At 37.3% G+C, this 17,694-nt stretch overlaps 1 protein-coding gene across 3 annotated transcripts in view; it reads left to right on the top strand.

The window, feature by feature from the left end:
• ORC4 (origin recognition complex subunit 4) overlaps nt 1–17,694 on the top strand; it is a 48,395-nt gene that overhangs the window by 21,491 nt on the left and 9,210 nt on the right. For all 3 annotated transcript variants that reach the window (XM_036254057.1, XM_036254055.1, XM_036254056.1), the window contains 4 exons: nt 1,740–1,891; nt 4,032–4,205; nt 10,099–10,185; nt 11,943–12,051. In XM_036254057.1, coding sequence (XP_036109950.1) covers nt 1,740–1,891; nt 4,032–4,205; nt 10,099–10,185; nt 11,943–12,051 — 522 coding nt within the window. The remainder of the gene's footprint in view (nt 1–1,739; nt 1,892–4,031; nt 4,206–10,098; nt 10,186–11,942; nt 12,052–17,694) is intronic.

Below are 17,694 nucleotides of genomic sequence, written 5' to 3'. Positions count from 1 at the left end.
CTGTGGGCTTTGGAGCCTGTCAAGTTCTCCCTGTGGGTGTTGGTGTTCTGCTGTTTGTGGCTCCCTCTCCTGTGTTTAGATGAGCAAGGGAGGACCCGCGTTGAACACCACTGTCAAGTCTTACTTTCCTGGTTAAGGTTGCCAGCCCAGGAAAGGTACTGTTATCCTCTAGCTTTTTGCCTGGAGGCTAGCAGTCTAGGTTACTTGATGAGTTTTGGGTTGTCAGTTGATTGAAAAACTCCCTCTGGTGCTCAGCCAAAGGGCTTTCAGGAGGGTGGGGCAGAGGCTGGTAGTTAGTGAGCCTCAATTAGCACTTCAATGGCCCACAGGGTGGGGATGGATCTCCGAGGGAGGGGCTGCTGCCTCTCCTCAGAGCCCTGGGAAGGAGCAATGTGGCCACAGTCCTGCGTGGGTGCACTCAGCCAAAGCTCTGAGCGCCCTCCAAACCCCGAGTGTCCCGACACAGCTCCATTCCAGTCTGCCCTCCTTCTGCCGGAGCCCAAGGTGAGTGGCTGTGGCTGTTTCAGCCTCTGTCCCGGCTGCGCTGTGGAGCAGCCTGGGAGTGTGACCGGAGGGCGCTGCTCCCAGCTGAGGCCGCTGCCGAGCTGCTGACAGTGTGCTCCCAGCCCCGTCTCGCGCCTTCGCAAGCCTACCGGGATCGAGTCAGTGTCCCTCTTTGTATGGTCCTCGCAAGCTGCTTTTCTGTTGGTTTTTCCCGTCGATTTGTCTGTGTTATAGTTGTAATTCCAGTTTGGTTCTGGAAGACAGTCTGTGTAGCTCCGTTCACTCCGCCGCCATTTTTCGGTCTCCTCTTTTCACTTGTTTATGCAAATATAAAAGCATTAAATATTAAGGTAATAGTGATTCTTTTGCGAAGGCTATTGTGATGAGAAAAATTAATTCAGAGTCATGTTGAACTTTTCCCTGTTGTTGCAATATTAAAATTGTGGTTAGAAGGAATTATAGTGGTTTTGAATGAACTTAATAGTCTTAATCATTGTTTATAAATATTATTTGTATTGGAAGGTATACTTTGTATTTCTAAGTAAACAGGTCTTTTCTGAAATAATAGTTTTGAGCATAGTGACTCTTTTTATATTTAACCTCAAGGTAATTTGGTCTCTATAAATATTAAAAGATGTTTGTAAGTTTTCTGATGATAGAAGGACTCTGTGTACATAATTTTAAAAGTAATAGTCTTTATTTATTTTTATTTTTTTTATCCTCACCCGAGGACATTTTTCCATTTTTTGCACAGACAGAGTGGGAGGGAGAGAGAGGAAGAGAGAGAGAGAGAGAGAAACATCAACGTGAAAGGGACACATCGAGTGGCTGCCACCTGCACGACCAACCAGGGCCAGGGACAAACTGCAACCGAGGTACATGTCCTTAATGGGAACCGAACCTGGGTCTCTCCAGACCGCAGGCCGATGCTCTAACTGCTGAGCCAAACTGGCCAGGGCAAAAGTAATAGTCTTTAGTTATTTAAGTGATTTTTAAAAAATTTTCCTCAGTAAATTACTAGTAATTAGTCTGAAGTACTTAATGCTATCTTGTCCTGTGAATAATTTGTTTTGGTTGAATAAATGTACATGCATTGGTGAGTACTATACTCAAAATAGGCTATCAATATTTGTTTGTTGAATTAAGTTTTAAAAAGTGAAATGTAGTAAATAGTTTGGAAATTTAATAAAGGTTAATATAATTGCTTGTTAATATAAACTCTTATTTTATCTTAGGTGACCGGACTAGTAGTTGTCCAGTGATCTTCATATTAGATGAATTTGATCTCTTTGCTCATCATAGAAACCAAACACTCCTCTATAATCTTTTTGACATTTCTCAGTCTGCACAGACTCCAATAGCAGTTATTGGTCTTACATGTAGATTGGTAAGTCTTTCTATTAAAAAGTAAATTATAATATTTAGAAAATTAAAACTTAATTACCAACATAGTCACTCATGCAGGTCATTGTACTAGGCATTTTTTAAATGTGCTTCACTGATACCTGGTGCATTTATCCCACTTTTCAACTCAGACGGAGAAAAACAAGAAAACAGTTATTACACATGCTCATAAATGCCTACATCCTCCAGTGGAATCACTAAATAAAAAAAATGAAGTCAGATTATGCTATAAATATAATTTCTACATTAGCAAGTAAAGAGAAAGTTAAATAATCTTACCACTGTTTGATAAAAATCACCAATAGTTTCTATGTTTATATTTATGATTCTTTTCATATTTTGAAAATGCTTGGAATCAACTCAGAATGATACTGTTTTAACTTGACAAGTATACACCACTGGAAATAAGATTCATTTATTTGTTTTCTTTTTCTGTAGCTCTTTTTCTTTTTTAGAAAATTGAAACTTTTGACGAATCATCATTCAGCAGTCCTCCTAGTGCTGTTTCTTCTGTGGAATGGCTTTCTATGCCATCCTTCCCTAATGCTTCAGAGCTTAGGATGCATGCCTTCATAATATGCCTGCCTCATAGAACATCTGGCTGGTTCTCCACTTCACTTTATCCCTCCTTGCCAAAAGCAGCAGTCTGTCACAGGGGATGGGGCACCTTACTTCTTGTTAAAAAAATCTTCCTTTGAGTGGAAGTGGGATGGCAAATGTTCTTGACCCACTGAGGATCAAATAGTGGGTCCCTAGCAATGTTATCACAGGCTCATTTTTGTTCTCTATGTATAATTCCCAGAATGTTTGTATGTGTCCATATTTATAGGTAAAGAGCAAAAGGACAAATGGAGTGGTGACTGCCAGCAAAGGGTTCTTCCCTGTAGAAGTAATTCTTTTTTACTGACATCTGTATCCCTACACTGCCAATTTGTCCTTACTGTTCACTAAAATATCTTTTACATTCATCTTTCTTTCCTTCCATTCCCAAATTTAGGTTTTTAATTATTGTTTTCATAGAGTGTTGTTTACACTGCCTTTCAGCCACTTACCTATATGGGTGTGTAGAACTGCTCCTTGGTAGATAATAAATGTATAATATTTCTGTCTGTGAACATAACTTTCTTTAATTTTCATTTACTAGCACTGTATTTTTCTGTAAGCTATAAAAACATTCCAGGTTTTTCATTCACCCTCTCTCCTTCAACCCCAATCTATTAATCTTTCCTGTCTTCCTTCCCAAACTAACCAAGATCCCATTTTGATCACTTGAATTCTTTCCTCTATACAGTTGATGTCTTAACCTTGCTGTTGTATGAAAATCATCTGGGTAGATTTAATTATAGAAAGTTAACAGTAAACTTGATTTCTAACTTCTTAAGGAAAAATAGTACAAATATAAGTAGTTTCTAAAATATCACCATAAAAAAGCCACAAGACAATAACTTACCACTGTTGTGCTGTGTTCCTGCCAGTTTCCTCCTCTTCAGTTTGTTCCTTCAATGTACATGACTTCAGCTTAAACTGTGGGTATATTTCAGTGAACTGAACTTTTCTCCATTATGCATGCTGCTACTTGAGTCTTTGTACTTGAGTCTTTGTTACATGAAACAGTGAAGAAGATATTTAAATTTTCATGAATGTTATGTCTTAATACATATTATTATCTTAACTTTTTATCTGAGTTCTTCATAGAATATACAAAATTCCTTATTGAAACTCTTAATGTTACTATGACATATAATGACTCAATAATAGTTATGATTTTTTTTTTAGCAATTATTGTAAGTCTTGGAATGTTAAAGATTAGCTGAGACTAACATAGTGGGTAAAAGGCATGACATCACCATGCCTCCAAAGACATAAAAAGGGGATTAAAATAAAATTTGCATAACAAAACATTTTAGAGGCTTGGTTTATTTTCAAGCCACACCCTCCTACTACCCTAAAGGGATTAAGGCAATAATTTGAGTTTTTAGGAGCTTTCATAAATTGTTTATGCTTAATTTGCATTATAGGATAAGTATTGCTAATTATAGGTGATAGTTTATTTAAATACTTATACCTCTTACATCACTATTTTTTTAACATGCATCTTACAGTAATTTCTATTTGTTTTTAAGGACATTTTGGAACTCTTAGAAAAAAGAGTGAAGTCACGATTTTCTCACCGGCAGATTCACTTAATGAATTCATTTGGTTTTCCACAGTATCTTAAAATATTTAAAGAACAATTATCTCTACCTGCAGAATTTCCAGACAGGCTTTTTGTTGAAAAGTGGAATGAGAATGTTCAGGTAACTTGGAACAAAAGCAATAGCATTTAGAGTAATTTTTGTGTCTTGCTATACCATTTTAAAGCAATTAAAACTTACAAATATTTAAAATTTCTGAATTAGCACAAAACTTCTAATGTACCATGGTATAAAATTGCATGAATACAAATTACACACTTTTTGTGTTTGCATATTTTTTTTAAAAAAACTGTTGAAATGTCATATCTCTTGAGTTTTTTTCTCTCAAAACATCTTTAATGAGATTTTTGTTTTATGTATATCTGATTTATATTTTAGGTTACTTTGTTGAAGTGTTTCCATCATAAAAATTACTTTTATATTATTTTATAAGTTTAGCATAAATTTATAATTAGTGATTATAGTTAGTGATTCATACCAGCCTCTCCAATGAACTTTTTTTCCCTCCAGTTCTCATAAGGAACTTCAGCTTTTATCTCATTGTATCTATTAAAAGGCAATCCAGAGTAGGCACTTGTGGTTATATTATATACACTGAGAATTCCATGTTGAAGTCCCTGGAGCCCTGAGGTTCTTAGCTACAGAGCCACCTTCACATGTCGTTTGTAAGATTTACTAAACCTGTGGACTCTGTAAATTCACCTACACTTAAATTGAACAGCCTAACTTTACAGACCATTGTTATGTCAGCTCAGCATATTAACATCACTTTATCTTATGCTGACAAGAAAGTTCACTTGGCAGGGAGAGAGGGAGAGGAAGTTTAATAACATAATGGAAGAACAGCGTTGCTACATAAATCCTACACAGTAGAATCTTAAAAAAAATGGGTCCTGTGAAATGGAAAATAATATAAAAAGTCCTTGGTTTTAAAAGAAGAGGTGGATAAAAATGGTATGTAATATTAAATACTAATGAATGAGGATGGTTAGATGTGTGGATAATTAGAGTTACACAGTCTGTATTCACTGGCTCTAAGAAAAGATTGTTTTATATTAAATCAATACTGGTTTTCTTTGTAAGTAATACCAAATTAAAAGTGAGGATTTTGTGTTTATTTTTCTCGTAAATGATTCTTGTTCTCATCTTTGTTGAAGTATAATTGACAAATTGGAAACAGTATATTTTTATGGTTTTGATATACATATACATTGTGAAATACCACAATCAAGCTATTAAACATATCTATCACCTCACATAGGTATACTTTAATTTTAAACTGTGAGATCACTTAAGATCTCTCCTCTTTGCAAATTTCAAGAGTGCAATACTGTGTTATTAACCATAATCGCATTGCTGTACATTACATCTCTAGATCTTATGTATCTTGCATAACTGAAACTTGATTCTTGTTTTAATAATAAAATATAATCTGCTCGAGTAAGCTTTAGTACTTTTGACACATTTACTTTTTTAAATTAAAAGTTAATTGAGCAAAACATAGTGCATAAGAATACATGGTAAAAGTTAGAAGTTTTTGTTATATCCAACCTTATAAGAGTAATTATTTATTTTATAGCATTTCAGACTTTATATAATACTAAACTTGTTTTTATACAAAGGGTTAAAGCTTTACATATTCTTTTTTATTTTACCTTTTATACTTTGTTCTGAATGATAATTTCATACTTTTTTTCTTAATATAACTCTATGGAATTGTACATAAAAATGGCTGTTTATCCTTAAAATTCAGATATTGTGCCATGATATAGTTAGATGTTGGTTCTCCCTTCCACCCTCTTCCCCAAATTAGTCTTGTATGGGATTCAGATATTTGTTATCTCAGGCGAGTTATTTTTGATACTATGTCTAACTGTAAGATTCCATTATTTTAGGAACACTTTATAATTGGTGCTCTCACATTGTCCTTTCCTTTGACAAGGTCTGGAGTGGATCAGAGCTCTGAACCTCTGGTCTCTGAATCCACTTTTCAGTGAGTCACAGACTTTCACCTTCTACAGCTCTTTTAACTGATTGTCTCATTACAACAGTGTGTTTTCTGAATGCTTTAGAGATTCAAACGCAGTCTTGCATAGTATGTAAATGTTTGTGCTGTCCCAGAGCTTTTATTACTTCTGTCCTTGCTCACTTTCTTTCCTAAGATGAATGAATAGCCCAGGTCGTACTATGCCATCAACCATCTTTCAGTCCTTCCTGATATGTTACATTTTGATCATCTCAGAGTGGGTATATAAAGGAAGTAGATGATGGGAGTTACTGGTGAAGCATATCTCTGGGTGACTCAGAAAATGGGTAACCATGTGGTAGCAGAGTGGCTAGACCTTAGGTTTTTGGTACCTTTTTGCTGGTCCTATATCACTAAATTTAGGGGCAGATGGTAGGAATGAATGTGAGCACTATCCTGTCTTCTTTTTGACAATCTTAGGGTACCCCCTTTTTTTAAGGCAAGACTAGTACTACTGGAGTTTGTGTCTCTTAGTTTTTATACTTCTTTCCCCTATCATAATCATCATTTACTACCTCCTTTTTGGTATACTAATAAATGGACTACACTTCAAAAATATATCAGCACCATGGCCAGAGTCCCTGTTCTGTGGGTGGGAGTGGGGTTGGGACTGCATTAAGGGAACTATCCTTTCTCTCAGTGCTGACTATCCAGCAAGTTTTTCTAATTCCAAGGTTAAACCAAAAGCAGTGGTAGAGATAACAGGTCACCTATGCAATCTTATCCAAGAAATATTTTTAGGATAGTATTAAACCTAGACCTCTGAATATTTTAACCATACCCCAAATGAGTCAAAGAAGTGGTTAGAGTAAACACTATTTCAGCATGGCAGTATAAGAAAAATCCCTGTATAAAAGAACATTTAGCCTTGGCCATCCTGTGTACCATAAGGTTGCTGATCTCTGGTCAGGGCACATGCCTAGGTTTGGGGCTCAATCCCTGGTATGGGGCATGCAGGAGGCAGCTGATTGATGTTTCTCATCGATGTTTTTCCTCTCTCTCTCTCTCTCTCTCTCTCAAATATATGCATACACACACACATATATATATATATATATGATTCTTTTTAAAGAATCATAGTTAATTCTCCTCTAAGGAAATGTCTCCAAAGTGCTATAGCTAAGTTCAAGAAAGAATTAGCTATGTTTTAAACCTTTCCTGTTTAGTTAACAAAAGATGAGAAGGCTTAGCAGGAACTGACTAGGAGATTTAGTACATGTAGTGCTGTCGCTAAGTTATCCCTGGAGCAGCATGAGTCTTGAGGTACAAGTATGATTCTGTTACATTCTGCTTAGAATCTTACCTGAAGAGGGCAGTGGCCAAACACTGCAATAAACACAGTAATAACCTGCTTCTGTAGCTACTCGTCATGTGTTCATCAGTGAAAAGGAAATGTGGCAACTTCCCTGAACAACAGGGGAGGTCTACTTTCTGGGAATTTCTCCCATTTTCCTCTAAGTGGTGATATCAGTCAGTCTCTGTCTTACTCCCTTTACATTATTACCTGTGCCAACCATAGGAAATTCAGTCATGTTTCCAGAGCCTACGATCTCATATCTTCAATAATTATCATAATTAGTTAAATATAATAGGCATCCAGTAAATGGTTATTGAAAATTACCTTATCCTCAAGTAGTTTATAATGTTCTAATTAAGATGAAATAAAAAATGTGAGGTTTTATTTTTTAATGGCTCATATATTGGTCGTGTAAACTATTTAAAGCAGATTAGTTATAGAAGCAAGGAGGTGATAGCCTTCAGAAAGAAGGGTAGTTTGATTCAGACTTATAAATCTAAAGAAATGAGGAGAAAGGCAGAGTATAGAAAACTAACCCTTTGACATCTTATTTTCTTTTATTACTTTTAATTCTCACTTGAGGATATGGTTTTTATTGATTTTAGAAAGGGAAGGAGTATGGGGAGAGAGAGAGAGAAACATCAGTTGGTTGCCTCCCATACACACCCAATGGGATCAAACCTGAAACCCAGGTTATGTACCCTGACCAGGAATCAAACCTGCAGCCTTTTGGTGTATGGGATGATACTCCACCCAACTGAGCCACCTGGCCAGGGCAACACATACTGTTTTTTAAAAAGCAAATACTTAAAACAACAACAACAACAACAAAAAACAATTCTTGCAGAAAAAAATATTCCTCCCATCAGTATTTCTGTCCCAGAGGGCTCTCTTTAGTTTTCCTAAGTGCTCTGATTGTAATACATCAACTTTATAAGTGACTTGATAAGAATCAACAATTGCAGAAGCCAGGACTACAGTTAATTTCCAAAAGGTTTATATTTGAATTACTTTGCTTTATTTTAAGTTCATGTTGTATATTTCCAAAGGAAATTTGACCCTGTTTGTGATAAAAAGATATGTATAGTGACAATAAGCCCTTTAAGCTAAAAAGAAAAGGCCTAAAACAATAATAAGGAAATAGGGACTAAAATTAGGATAGTGTATTTATTGAGATTACAAAACTATTTAATTAGACTAGAACTTATTTCTAAATCTGGATCTTCTTATAGTGGAAGAAGTAGAGACATGTAGTTTTAGCTGTAGAAAATACAGAAATACTTAGTACTTAGTTTCCTAGGGTTTTGTTAGTTTTTTTAAAGAAAAACAATTCTTATTCTTTGTGGATGATTTATTAAAAATTAATGTCAGTCTTCCCTAAGCCTTCTTGGCTCTGCCAACTTTGAATTTACTCTCCTTTAATCTAATCTTTTCTTCAGTGCCAAGTGTACCTTACTTTTCATTAATCCTAATTTACTGCAGTCATTTGGCTCTTTTAGATAATGCTTTTTCAAAGGATCTTCGCATTTCCAAAGCCATTAGCTTCTTCTCAAAATATATCTCAATTGAATTATACAAAGTACTTTACATTGTTGATCACCACTAGCCTCTTGAAGTTTTCTTCCCTGGGTTTCATTGCTCTTGGCTTATATTCTCTGCCAGGCTTTAGTAGTTTTCTCAGTCTTTTAATTTGCTTCTCTTTTTACATTTACTTCTTAAACATCGATAATCCAAGGTTCACTTCTTTTTTTTTCTTTTCTTTTCTTTATTGATTTTAGAGAGAGAGATGGAAACATCAATGAGCGAGAACATCAATTGGCTGCCTCCTGCATGTCCCCCACTGGGGATCAGGCTTACAACCTGGGCACATGTCCTGACCAGGAATTGAGCTGGCGAGCTCTTTGTGCATGGGTTGATGCTCAGCCACTGAGCCACACCTGCTGGACCAAGTTTCACTCTTGACCACATCTGTATATAATGTTATCATCTCTGATTTCTTTCTTTCCCCTCTCAAACCTTTTCTCCTCCACTTCTCACCAGTTGATTCTCCATTGTACATGTCTTTTATAAATGTCTTCTCTGTTGTCTTCACACCACTCTGCTCATTCAGACCCTCTTTGTCTCTTGTGTGAACAGTTACAATCGCCTCCAGGTAGTTTTTCCTGCTGTTGTTTTTCTATACATTACTTTGCCAATTATTGAAGCTCAGGATTACACGACTACCTCTCTTCTGTCAGTGTGCCACAGCTTTCCTACATTCCTTGTGCTAGTCCTTACACCTGGAGTGTTCTTTCTTTGGTAACTCATACAGTTTAAGCATTCTGTATAATACTTGGTTTTTCCAAGTATAGTAACTTTTATTCTCTGTTTTTTTTTTTTTGCTACATTTTTATCATCCCACTAGTATCACTGCATAGATTCCCTTTTCAGAGTAGAAATTCACTGGTAGCAAGGATTATGTTTTATCTTTGTTTCAATTGAAATAATGTAAAGGGATGAGAATAAAATCAATAGACTGGAAATTAGATTTTGATTTTTTGTTCTAAATAGGATCAGTACCTATTGAATAATTAATAGAATTATCGAGGTACACCAACTAGCGAGGCATGAGATGATATTTAGGGTTTAAATGGCATTATTCCTTAATTCTGTTTTGATTTTTACCTCTCTAGTGTCTCTCAGAAGATGCAAGTGTGCGAGAAGTACTACTGAAGCATTTCAATGTCAGCAAAAACCTGCGGTCATTACACATGCTATTGGTTTGTATTAGTTTTGTTTTATCATTTATTTTATTTCACCAGATTATTATGTTCTTATGGCAGTTGATTAAACCTGTAGGTAAATTTGGGGAGAATTATGTTTACTACATGGAGTCTACCAATCTCTATGGTACATCTCTCTTTTTATTTAGTTCTTTGATTTCTTTCATTATTATTTTATAATTTTTACCACACTGATTCTGTTGGTACATGTTTAAAGTGTATACCTAAGTATTCACTTTACATGAGCAAGCAATGTAGCAATGTAAATTCCCACGTGACCTATAATATACAAAGGTGTTTAACCTCTCCAGTAACCAGGGAAATGGTACAATTTAAACTTTACATAATTAAACAGTACAATGTAACCTTTTTCTTCCTGCCAGCTAGTAGGTGTCATAGTTTATGTCTGATGGTGTGGTGCCTGAGACTGTTGAAATTTATTGCTGCTGATAGTGTAAATAGGTATAGGTACTTTGGAAAACAATTTGGCAAATTAGATATCTAGAGTAACTCAGATGCACAAGAAGACGTACAAAGTTGTTTAATGCAGCCTTATTATAATTGCAAAAGAGGAACTGAGAGGTCTCCATCAATAAGGGAAAAATAATTAAACTGGAAAGCAATACAACAGGAAGAAAATGAATAAATTAGACTTGACACCTTGACAAGGATAAAGTCTCATAATAGAATGAAGATAGAGTTTCAATAATACAATATTTATATAAAAGTTGAAGATTACTCTATATCACTGGTTCTCAACCTTCCTAATGCCATGACCATTTAATACAGTTCCTCATGTTTTCTGTGGGCGTTTCTGCATGCGGGCGGACCCACCTGGAGATGGATAGAAAAGCAGTATCTCAGTTCCTAAGACCATCGGAAATGTATGTTTTCCAGTGGTCTTAGGTGACCCCTGTGAAAGGGTCGTTGACCCCTAAAGGGGTCGCGACCCACAGGTTGAGAACCGCTACTCTATATAGTCTAGGAATACATATATATGTAGTAGAAGTATAAAGATGTGCATTTTTGTTTTTGTGTAGGGAAGAGTAGAGTCCAACCAAGGAAAGAGACAAGGGCTTCAGTTGTATAAGATCATATTTTGTAAGCTGGGGAAGTGGTCATGGATATTCATTATATTATTCTCTTGCCTTTTTATATGTCAAAAATATTTTATTGTAAAAGGTAAAAGGACAGGTGAGAGAAAGAGAAGGAGCTACTGGGTACCCAGTTCCCTCTCAGTAGGGGAATGAAGTTCAAGGAAAGTGGCCTCTGCTTTCAAGGAGAGTTATTTCTTAGTGTAATTTGGCCTTTTTATCTTGTTTCTTTTTGAGCAATTGAACATAAAGTGTCTGTCACTTAACCCTGACCTGGAGTGGTAGATTTGGGCAATAAGAAAGTTTATACAAGTCACAGGTCTGCCCATTCAATTTGGCTTGCTCTGGGGCTTTAAATAGTATTCTTACTTATTTTTTGTTTCTTCTGCTTGCACTATTTCTTTTTAAATGTTTCTTTTTTGAGGAGTTGTAAATAAACAAGATATGCAAGTGGGAAAGGTTAAAGAGCAGCAAAATTTTTTTATGTTTTACATTTATAGTTATATGGCATATGAATTGAAATACTAAATATGATAGAATACTTTTCTCAAGCATTAATTTTTACTCTTGTAAAAATAGATTCTCGAGATTAATTGTTTAGGAATATTCCAAATTGCCCAAATAAATATGTAATTGTTTTTCTGATCCCCATTTCCCTAGATGCTTGCTTTAAGTCATGTAACAACATCACACCCATTTGTGACTGCAGCAGATCTGATGGAGGCCAGCCAACTGTGTAGTATGGACTCGAAAGCAAATATTGTACATGGTGAGAAACCTTCTTGATTAATAGATTTTTCATTTTTTATTATTTTTTTGAAATGTTCAAGGGTCTACTTTTTTAAATTTAATTAATCAATTTATTTTTTGTTACAGATGTTTCTCCTTTTTCCCCCAGTGATACCACCCTCCCTGCCCTGTCCCCAGCTTTGTTGTCCATGTTCATTGTTCATGCATACATGCATATAAGTTCTGTAGTTTATCTCTCCTCCCAACCCTCTCTTCTGGGGATTGTCCGTCTGTACCCAATTCCACGTCTCTGGGAATACCCCGTTCCTCAGACTGTTATGTTCATTATATTCCACAAGTAAGTGAGATCATGTGATATTTGTCTTTCTCTGCTTGGTTTGTTTCACTTAGGATAATACTCTCCAGGTCCCTTTATGTCGTCTCAAAGGATAAGAGATCTTTCTTTCTTTCTTAGTACTCTATTGTGTATATGTACCACAGCTTTTTTATCCATTTGTCTACTGATGGACACTTGGGCTGTTTCCAGATCTTAGCTATTGTAAACAGTGCTGCTAAGAACATGGGGGTACACATATTCTTTCTGATTGGTGTTTCAGGCTTCTTAGGGTATATTCCTAGAAGTGGGATCACTGGGTCAAATGGCAGTTCAATTTTTAATTTTCTGAGGTAACACCATATTGTTTTCCATAGTGGCTGCACCAGTCTGCATTCCCACCAGCAGTGTACTAGAGTCCCCTTTTCTCCACACCTTCACCAACACTTGTTGTTTAATGATTTGTTGATGGCAGCCATTCTGACAGGCATGAGGTGGTACCTCATTGTTGTTTTAATTTGCATCTCTCTGATAATTAGTGATGTTGAGCATTTCTTCATATGTCTCTTAGTCATTTGTATGTCCTGTTAGGAGAGGTGTCTATTTAGTTCCTCTGCCTATTTTTTAATTGGGTTCTTTGTCTTCATTTTGTTGAGCTGTATGAGCACTCTATATGTATTGGAAATTAACTCCTTATCTGATGTATCATTGGCACTGATGCTCTCCCATAGAGTGGGTTGCCTTTCCATTTTGGTGGTTGTTTCTTTTGCTGTGCAGAATTTTTTTAGTTTGTTGTAGTCCCATGTGTGCATTTTTTCCTTTGTTTCTGTTGCCTTAGGTAATGTATCAGTGAAAATTCTGCTGTGTATGATGTCTGAAATTTTGTTGCCTACATTTTCTTCTAGAATTTTTATTTCTTCACGGGTCACATTTAAGTCTTTTATCCATTTTGAGTTTATTCTTGTTTATGGAGTAAGTTGATGGTCTAGTTTTATTTTTTTGCATGTAGCTGTTCAGTTTTCCCAACACCATTTATTAAAGAGACTGTCTTTACTCCACTATAAGCTCTTGCCCCCTTTGTCAAATGTTAACTGAGCATATTGTCTTGGGTCCATTTCTGGGTTCTCTATTCTGTTCCATTGATCTATCTGCCTGTTCTTGTGCCTGTACCAGATTGTTTTGATTACAGTGGCTTTGTAGTATAACCTGAAATCTGGTAATGTGATTCCTCCAACTTTGTTCTTCTTTTTCAAGATTGGTATGGCTATTTGGGATCTTTTTTGGTTCCATATGAGCATTTGAAGTATTTGTTCTAGTTCTACGAAGTATGTCATTGGTATTTTGATGGGGATTGCATTGAATCTATAGATTGCTTTGGGTAGTATGGACATTTTAATGATGTTAATTCTTCCAATCCATGAACAAGGTATGTGATTCCACTATTTTATATCTTCCTCTATTTCTTTTTTCAATGACCTGTAGTTTTCTCCTTTCCAATTTGGATCCCTTTTGTTTTTTATTTCTGTCTGATTGCTGTGGCTAAGACTTCCAGTACTATGTTAAATAAGAGTGGCAAAAGTGGGCATCCTTGTCTTGTTCCTTTTCTTAATGGAAATGCATTTAGTTTTTGCCCATTAACTATGATGTTGGCTGTAGGTCTTTCATATATGGCCTTTATTATGTCGAGATATGATCCCTCTATTCCCAGATGGCTGAGAGTTTTTATCAGAAATGGATGCTGGATTCTGTCGAAGGCTTTTTCGGCATCTATTGATATGATCATGTGGTTTTTATTCTTCATTTTGTTTATGTGGTGTATCACATTAATTGATTTGCAAATATTGTACCATCCTTGCATCCCTGGGATGAATCCCACTTGGTCATGGTGAATAATTTTTTTGATGTATTGCTGGATGTGATTTGCTAATATTTTGTTAAGGATTTTGGCGTCTATGTTCATCAGGGATATCGGCCTGTAGTTTTCTTTCTTTGTAGTGTCTTTTTCTGGTTTTGGAATTAAAATAATGCTGGCCTCATAAAACAAGTTTGGAAGTCTTCCTTCTTGAATTTTTTGAAATAGTTTGAGGAGAATGGGTATTAGTTCTTGTTTGATTGTTCAGTAAAATTCCCCCGTGAAGCCCTGGCCAGTTTGGCTCAGCGGTTAGAGCGTCGGCCTGCGGTCCGGAGAGACCCGGGTTCAGTTCTCGCTAAGGGCACGTACCTCGGTTGCAGTTTGTCCCCGGCCCTGGTTGGTCGTGCAGGTGGCAGCCACTCGATGTGTCCCTTCACGTCGATGTTTCTCTCTCTCTCTCCCTTCCTCTCTCTCCCTCCCACTCTATCTGTACAAAAAATGGAAAAATATCCTCGAGTGAGGATTAAAAAAAAAAAAAAAAAAATTCCCCCCTGAAGCCGCCTGGACCTGGGCTTTTCTTTGCTGGAAGAGTATTGATTACACCTTCAATTTCTTTTGTTGTTATTGGTCTGTTCAAGTTTTCTATCTCTTCGCTGTTTAGTTTTGGGAGACTGTGTTTCTAGAAATTTGTCCATTTTGCTTCGATTATCCAATTTGTTGCCATATAATAGTTCATAATATTTGTTAACGATCCTTTGTATTTCTGTGGTGTTAGTTGTTACTTCTCTTTCTTTTCTGATTTTGTGTATTTGGGTTTTCTCTTTGTTTCTTAGTGAGTCTAGCTAAAGGTTTATCTATCTTGTTTATCTTTTCAAAGAATCAACTCTTTGTTTCATTGATCCTTTGCATTGTTTTTTTGATCTTCATGTCATTTATTTCTGCTCTGATCTTTACTATTTCCTTTCTTCTACTTGCTCGGGGTTTTCTTTCTGTTTGCTTTCTAGTTTTTTAAGTTGTGATGTTAGTGTATTAGAAATTTTTCTTGCTTCTTGAGGTAGTCTTGTAGTGCTATGAACTTCCCTTTCGGAACTGCTTTCGCTGCATCCCATAGATTTTTTGTTGTTGTGTGTTCATTTTCATTGGTTTTCAGGAAGTTTTTAATTCCTTCCTTGATCTCCATGGTAACCCATTCATTGTTCAGTATAATGCCATTCAGCCTCCATGTGTTCAAATGTCTTTGCATGTTCTTGTTGCCTTGTTTCATGCCATTGTGATCTGAACAGATGCTTGATATGATTTCAGTCTTCTTGAACTTGTAGAGACTTAGTTTGTGCCCTAACATGTGGTCTGTCTTTGAGAATATCCCATGTGCACTTGAGAAGAATGTGAATTCTGCAGTTTTGGGGTGTAATTCTCTGTAGATACTATGAAATCCATTTGATCTAGCGTTTCATTTAGAGTCTGTGTTTCCTTGTTAATTTTTTGTCTAGATTATCTATCTAGTGATGTCAGCGGGCTGTTGAAGTTCCCTGTTATGATTGTATTGCTATTGATTACTCCTTTGAAGTCCTCCAGAAGATTTTTAATATATGTTGGTGCTCCTATATTGGGTGCATATATGTTTACCAAGGTTATATCTTCCTGTTGGATAGATCCTTTCAATATTATGTAGTGGCCTTCCTTGTCTCTAGTTATGGCCTTCATTTTGAAATCTACTTTATCAGGTATGAGTATTGCTATCCCAGCCTTTTTTTTCCTTTTTGTTCACTTGAAAGTTTTTTTTTATCCCTTAACTTTCAACCTATGTGAGTCTTTTGTTATGAGTTGGGTCTCTTGTAAACAACATATATATGTGAGTCATGCTTTCTTACCCATTCAGCTACTCTGTGTCTTTTTATCGGAGCATTCAGACCATTCACATTTAAGGTGATAATTGATATGTACTTATTTTTGCCATTTTTGTTCAGTGTGGTTATATTTTTCTTCCTATTTCTTCTACTAATTACAGCAGTCCTTTTAGCATATTTTGCGGTGCTGGTTTGGTGTTAATATATTTTCTTAGTATTTTTTTTTGTTTGGGAAGCTTTTTATTTGACCTTCTCTGTAAGGAATCAGGGGCGCCGCCAAAAAACAGAGAAGAGACTGGAGAGCCAGTCAGCCGAATAAACAGGGATCAGGCTTTATTGGGTACACTCCGGGTGGGTTCACAGACTCCGGGGGTCAAGTCCTAGAAGCCGCGCCCTATGCTGGGGTTTGTGCTTTTTTATATCTGCCCGTTGCAGCTGAGATTTGTCTGTTAGGGTTTGACCTTGCGGGGGCTCTGCATGGGAGCCTCTGGAATGTGAGTCGATAAGAGCAGGATGGGAGTTAGTGTTCAAGCTCGGGGCAGGCCGTTCCCAGAACAGGGTGGGAGGCAAGGCTGAGCAAGCGAAACAGTGGTTGAGCAATTTGCCTAGCGCCAGTTCCCAGGCTATCGGACATCCCCGACTCTGTGATATAGGAATAGGGGCGAGGTTGTCTTTCTGGCTACTTCCTGATGGACAGGGCGGCATTAGGGGAGCGGGCCTGAGTCGGCGTGGTCCGAGTCGGGGGACTGGTCAGAGGCTGGTATTGTTGTAGCATCATTTGGTGGACTTCTAGTGTCCGTGTGAGTTGTGCGAATCGGTCCTGAATGAAGTGAAGAAAATGGGGGGCAATTAGCAGTATAATTATTATGAGGAGGACCAGGCCGAGGAGGGGGGAGAGTAAGGAGTACACAGAGAATTTCCACCAGGGGGAGGCGTCTGCTGAGAATTTTTGTTTTTTAAGTTCTGAGCTTAGCTGGTGGAGGGTTTCAATGCGGGTTTCTACCAAACCTGATTCGTTGATATAATAGCAACATTCTCCCCAAGAAATAGACAGGTTCCTCCGAGTTCCTCTGTGAGGAGGTCCAGGGCTCTCTGGTTCTGCATAGAAAGTTGGACTAGAGAGGTTATTTGTCTTTGAAGAGAGGCTAAGGACTCCACTGAGCTGTCAATGGCTAACTGGGACTGGGATGCAAGCTGGGCGGAAGAGATTAGGGAGTTTGCGAGTGCCCCTCCTCCCATTCCCGTGGCTATCGCCCAGGTGGTGAGGGAGAGACCAATTACGAAAGGGAGAAAAACTGCATGTTTCTGCCTTGGATGAGAGTAAATATATCGGCGTTGGAATTTAGCAGGGGTATAAACCATAAGTTGTGGAGTCAGCATGACTGGGAGGCAATGGTGGGGGTATCCATGTCCCAGACCTCGGGGCGGACTCCATGTAGGAGCTGGATTTTGGGGTCTGGGTTAGGCTCAAGGTTGGGACCTGGCACCAGTGCCAGCAAGAAGGTCTGTTTCGGGGAGAATGAGATGCTTGCCTGGAGTTTCGACAGAAAGTCTCTCCCCAGGAGGGGTCCGGACATGAGAGCATGGCTAGGAAGGTGTGGGAGACCGGGTGACCCTCAAATAGGCAGTTAAGGAGGGTCGTCTGCTGTG

The sequence above is a fragment of the Molossus molossus genome, unplaced genomic scaffold, assembly GCF_014108415.1.
Source record: "Molossus molossus isolate mMolMol1 unplaced genomic scaffold, mMolMol1.p scaffold_m16_p_11, whole genome shotgun sequence".
Classification (NCBI taxonomy): domain Eukaryota; kingdom Metazoa; phylum Chordata; class Mammalia; order Chiroptera; family Molossidae; genus Molossus; species Molossus molossus.
This window is presented reverse-complemented; position numbering and strand designations above follow the sequence as displayed.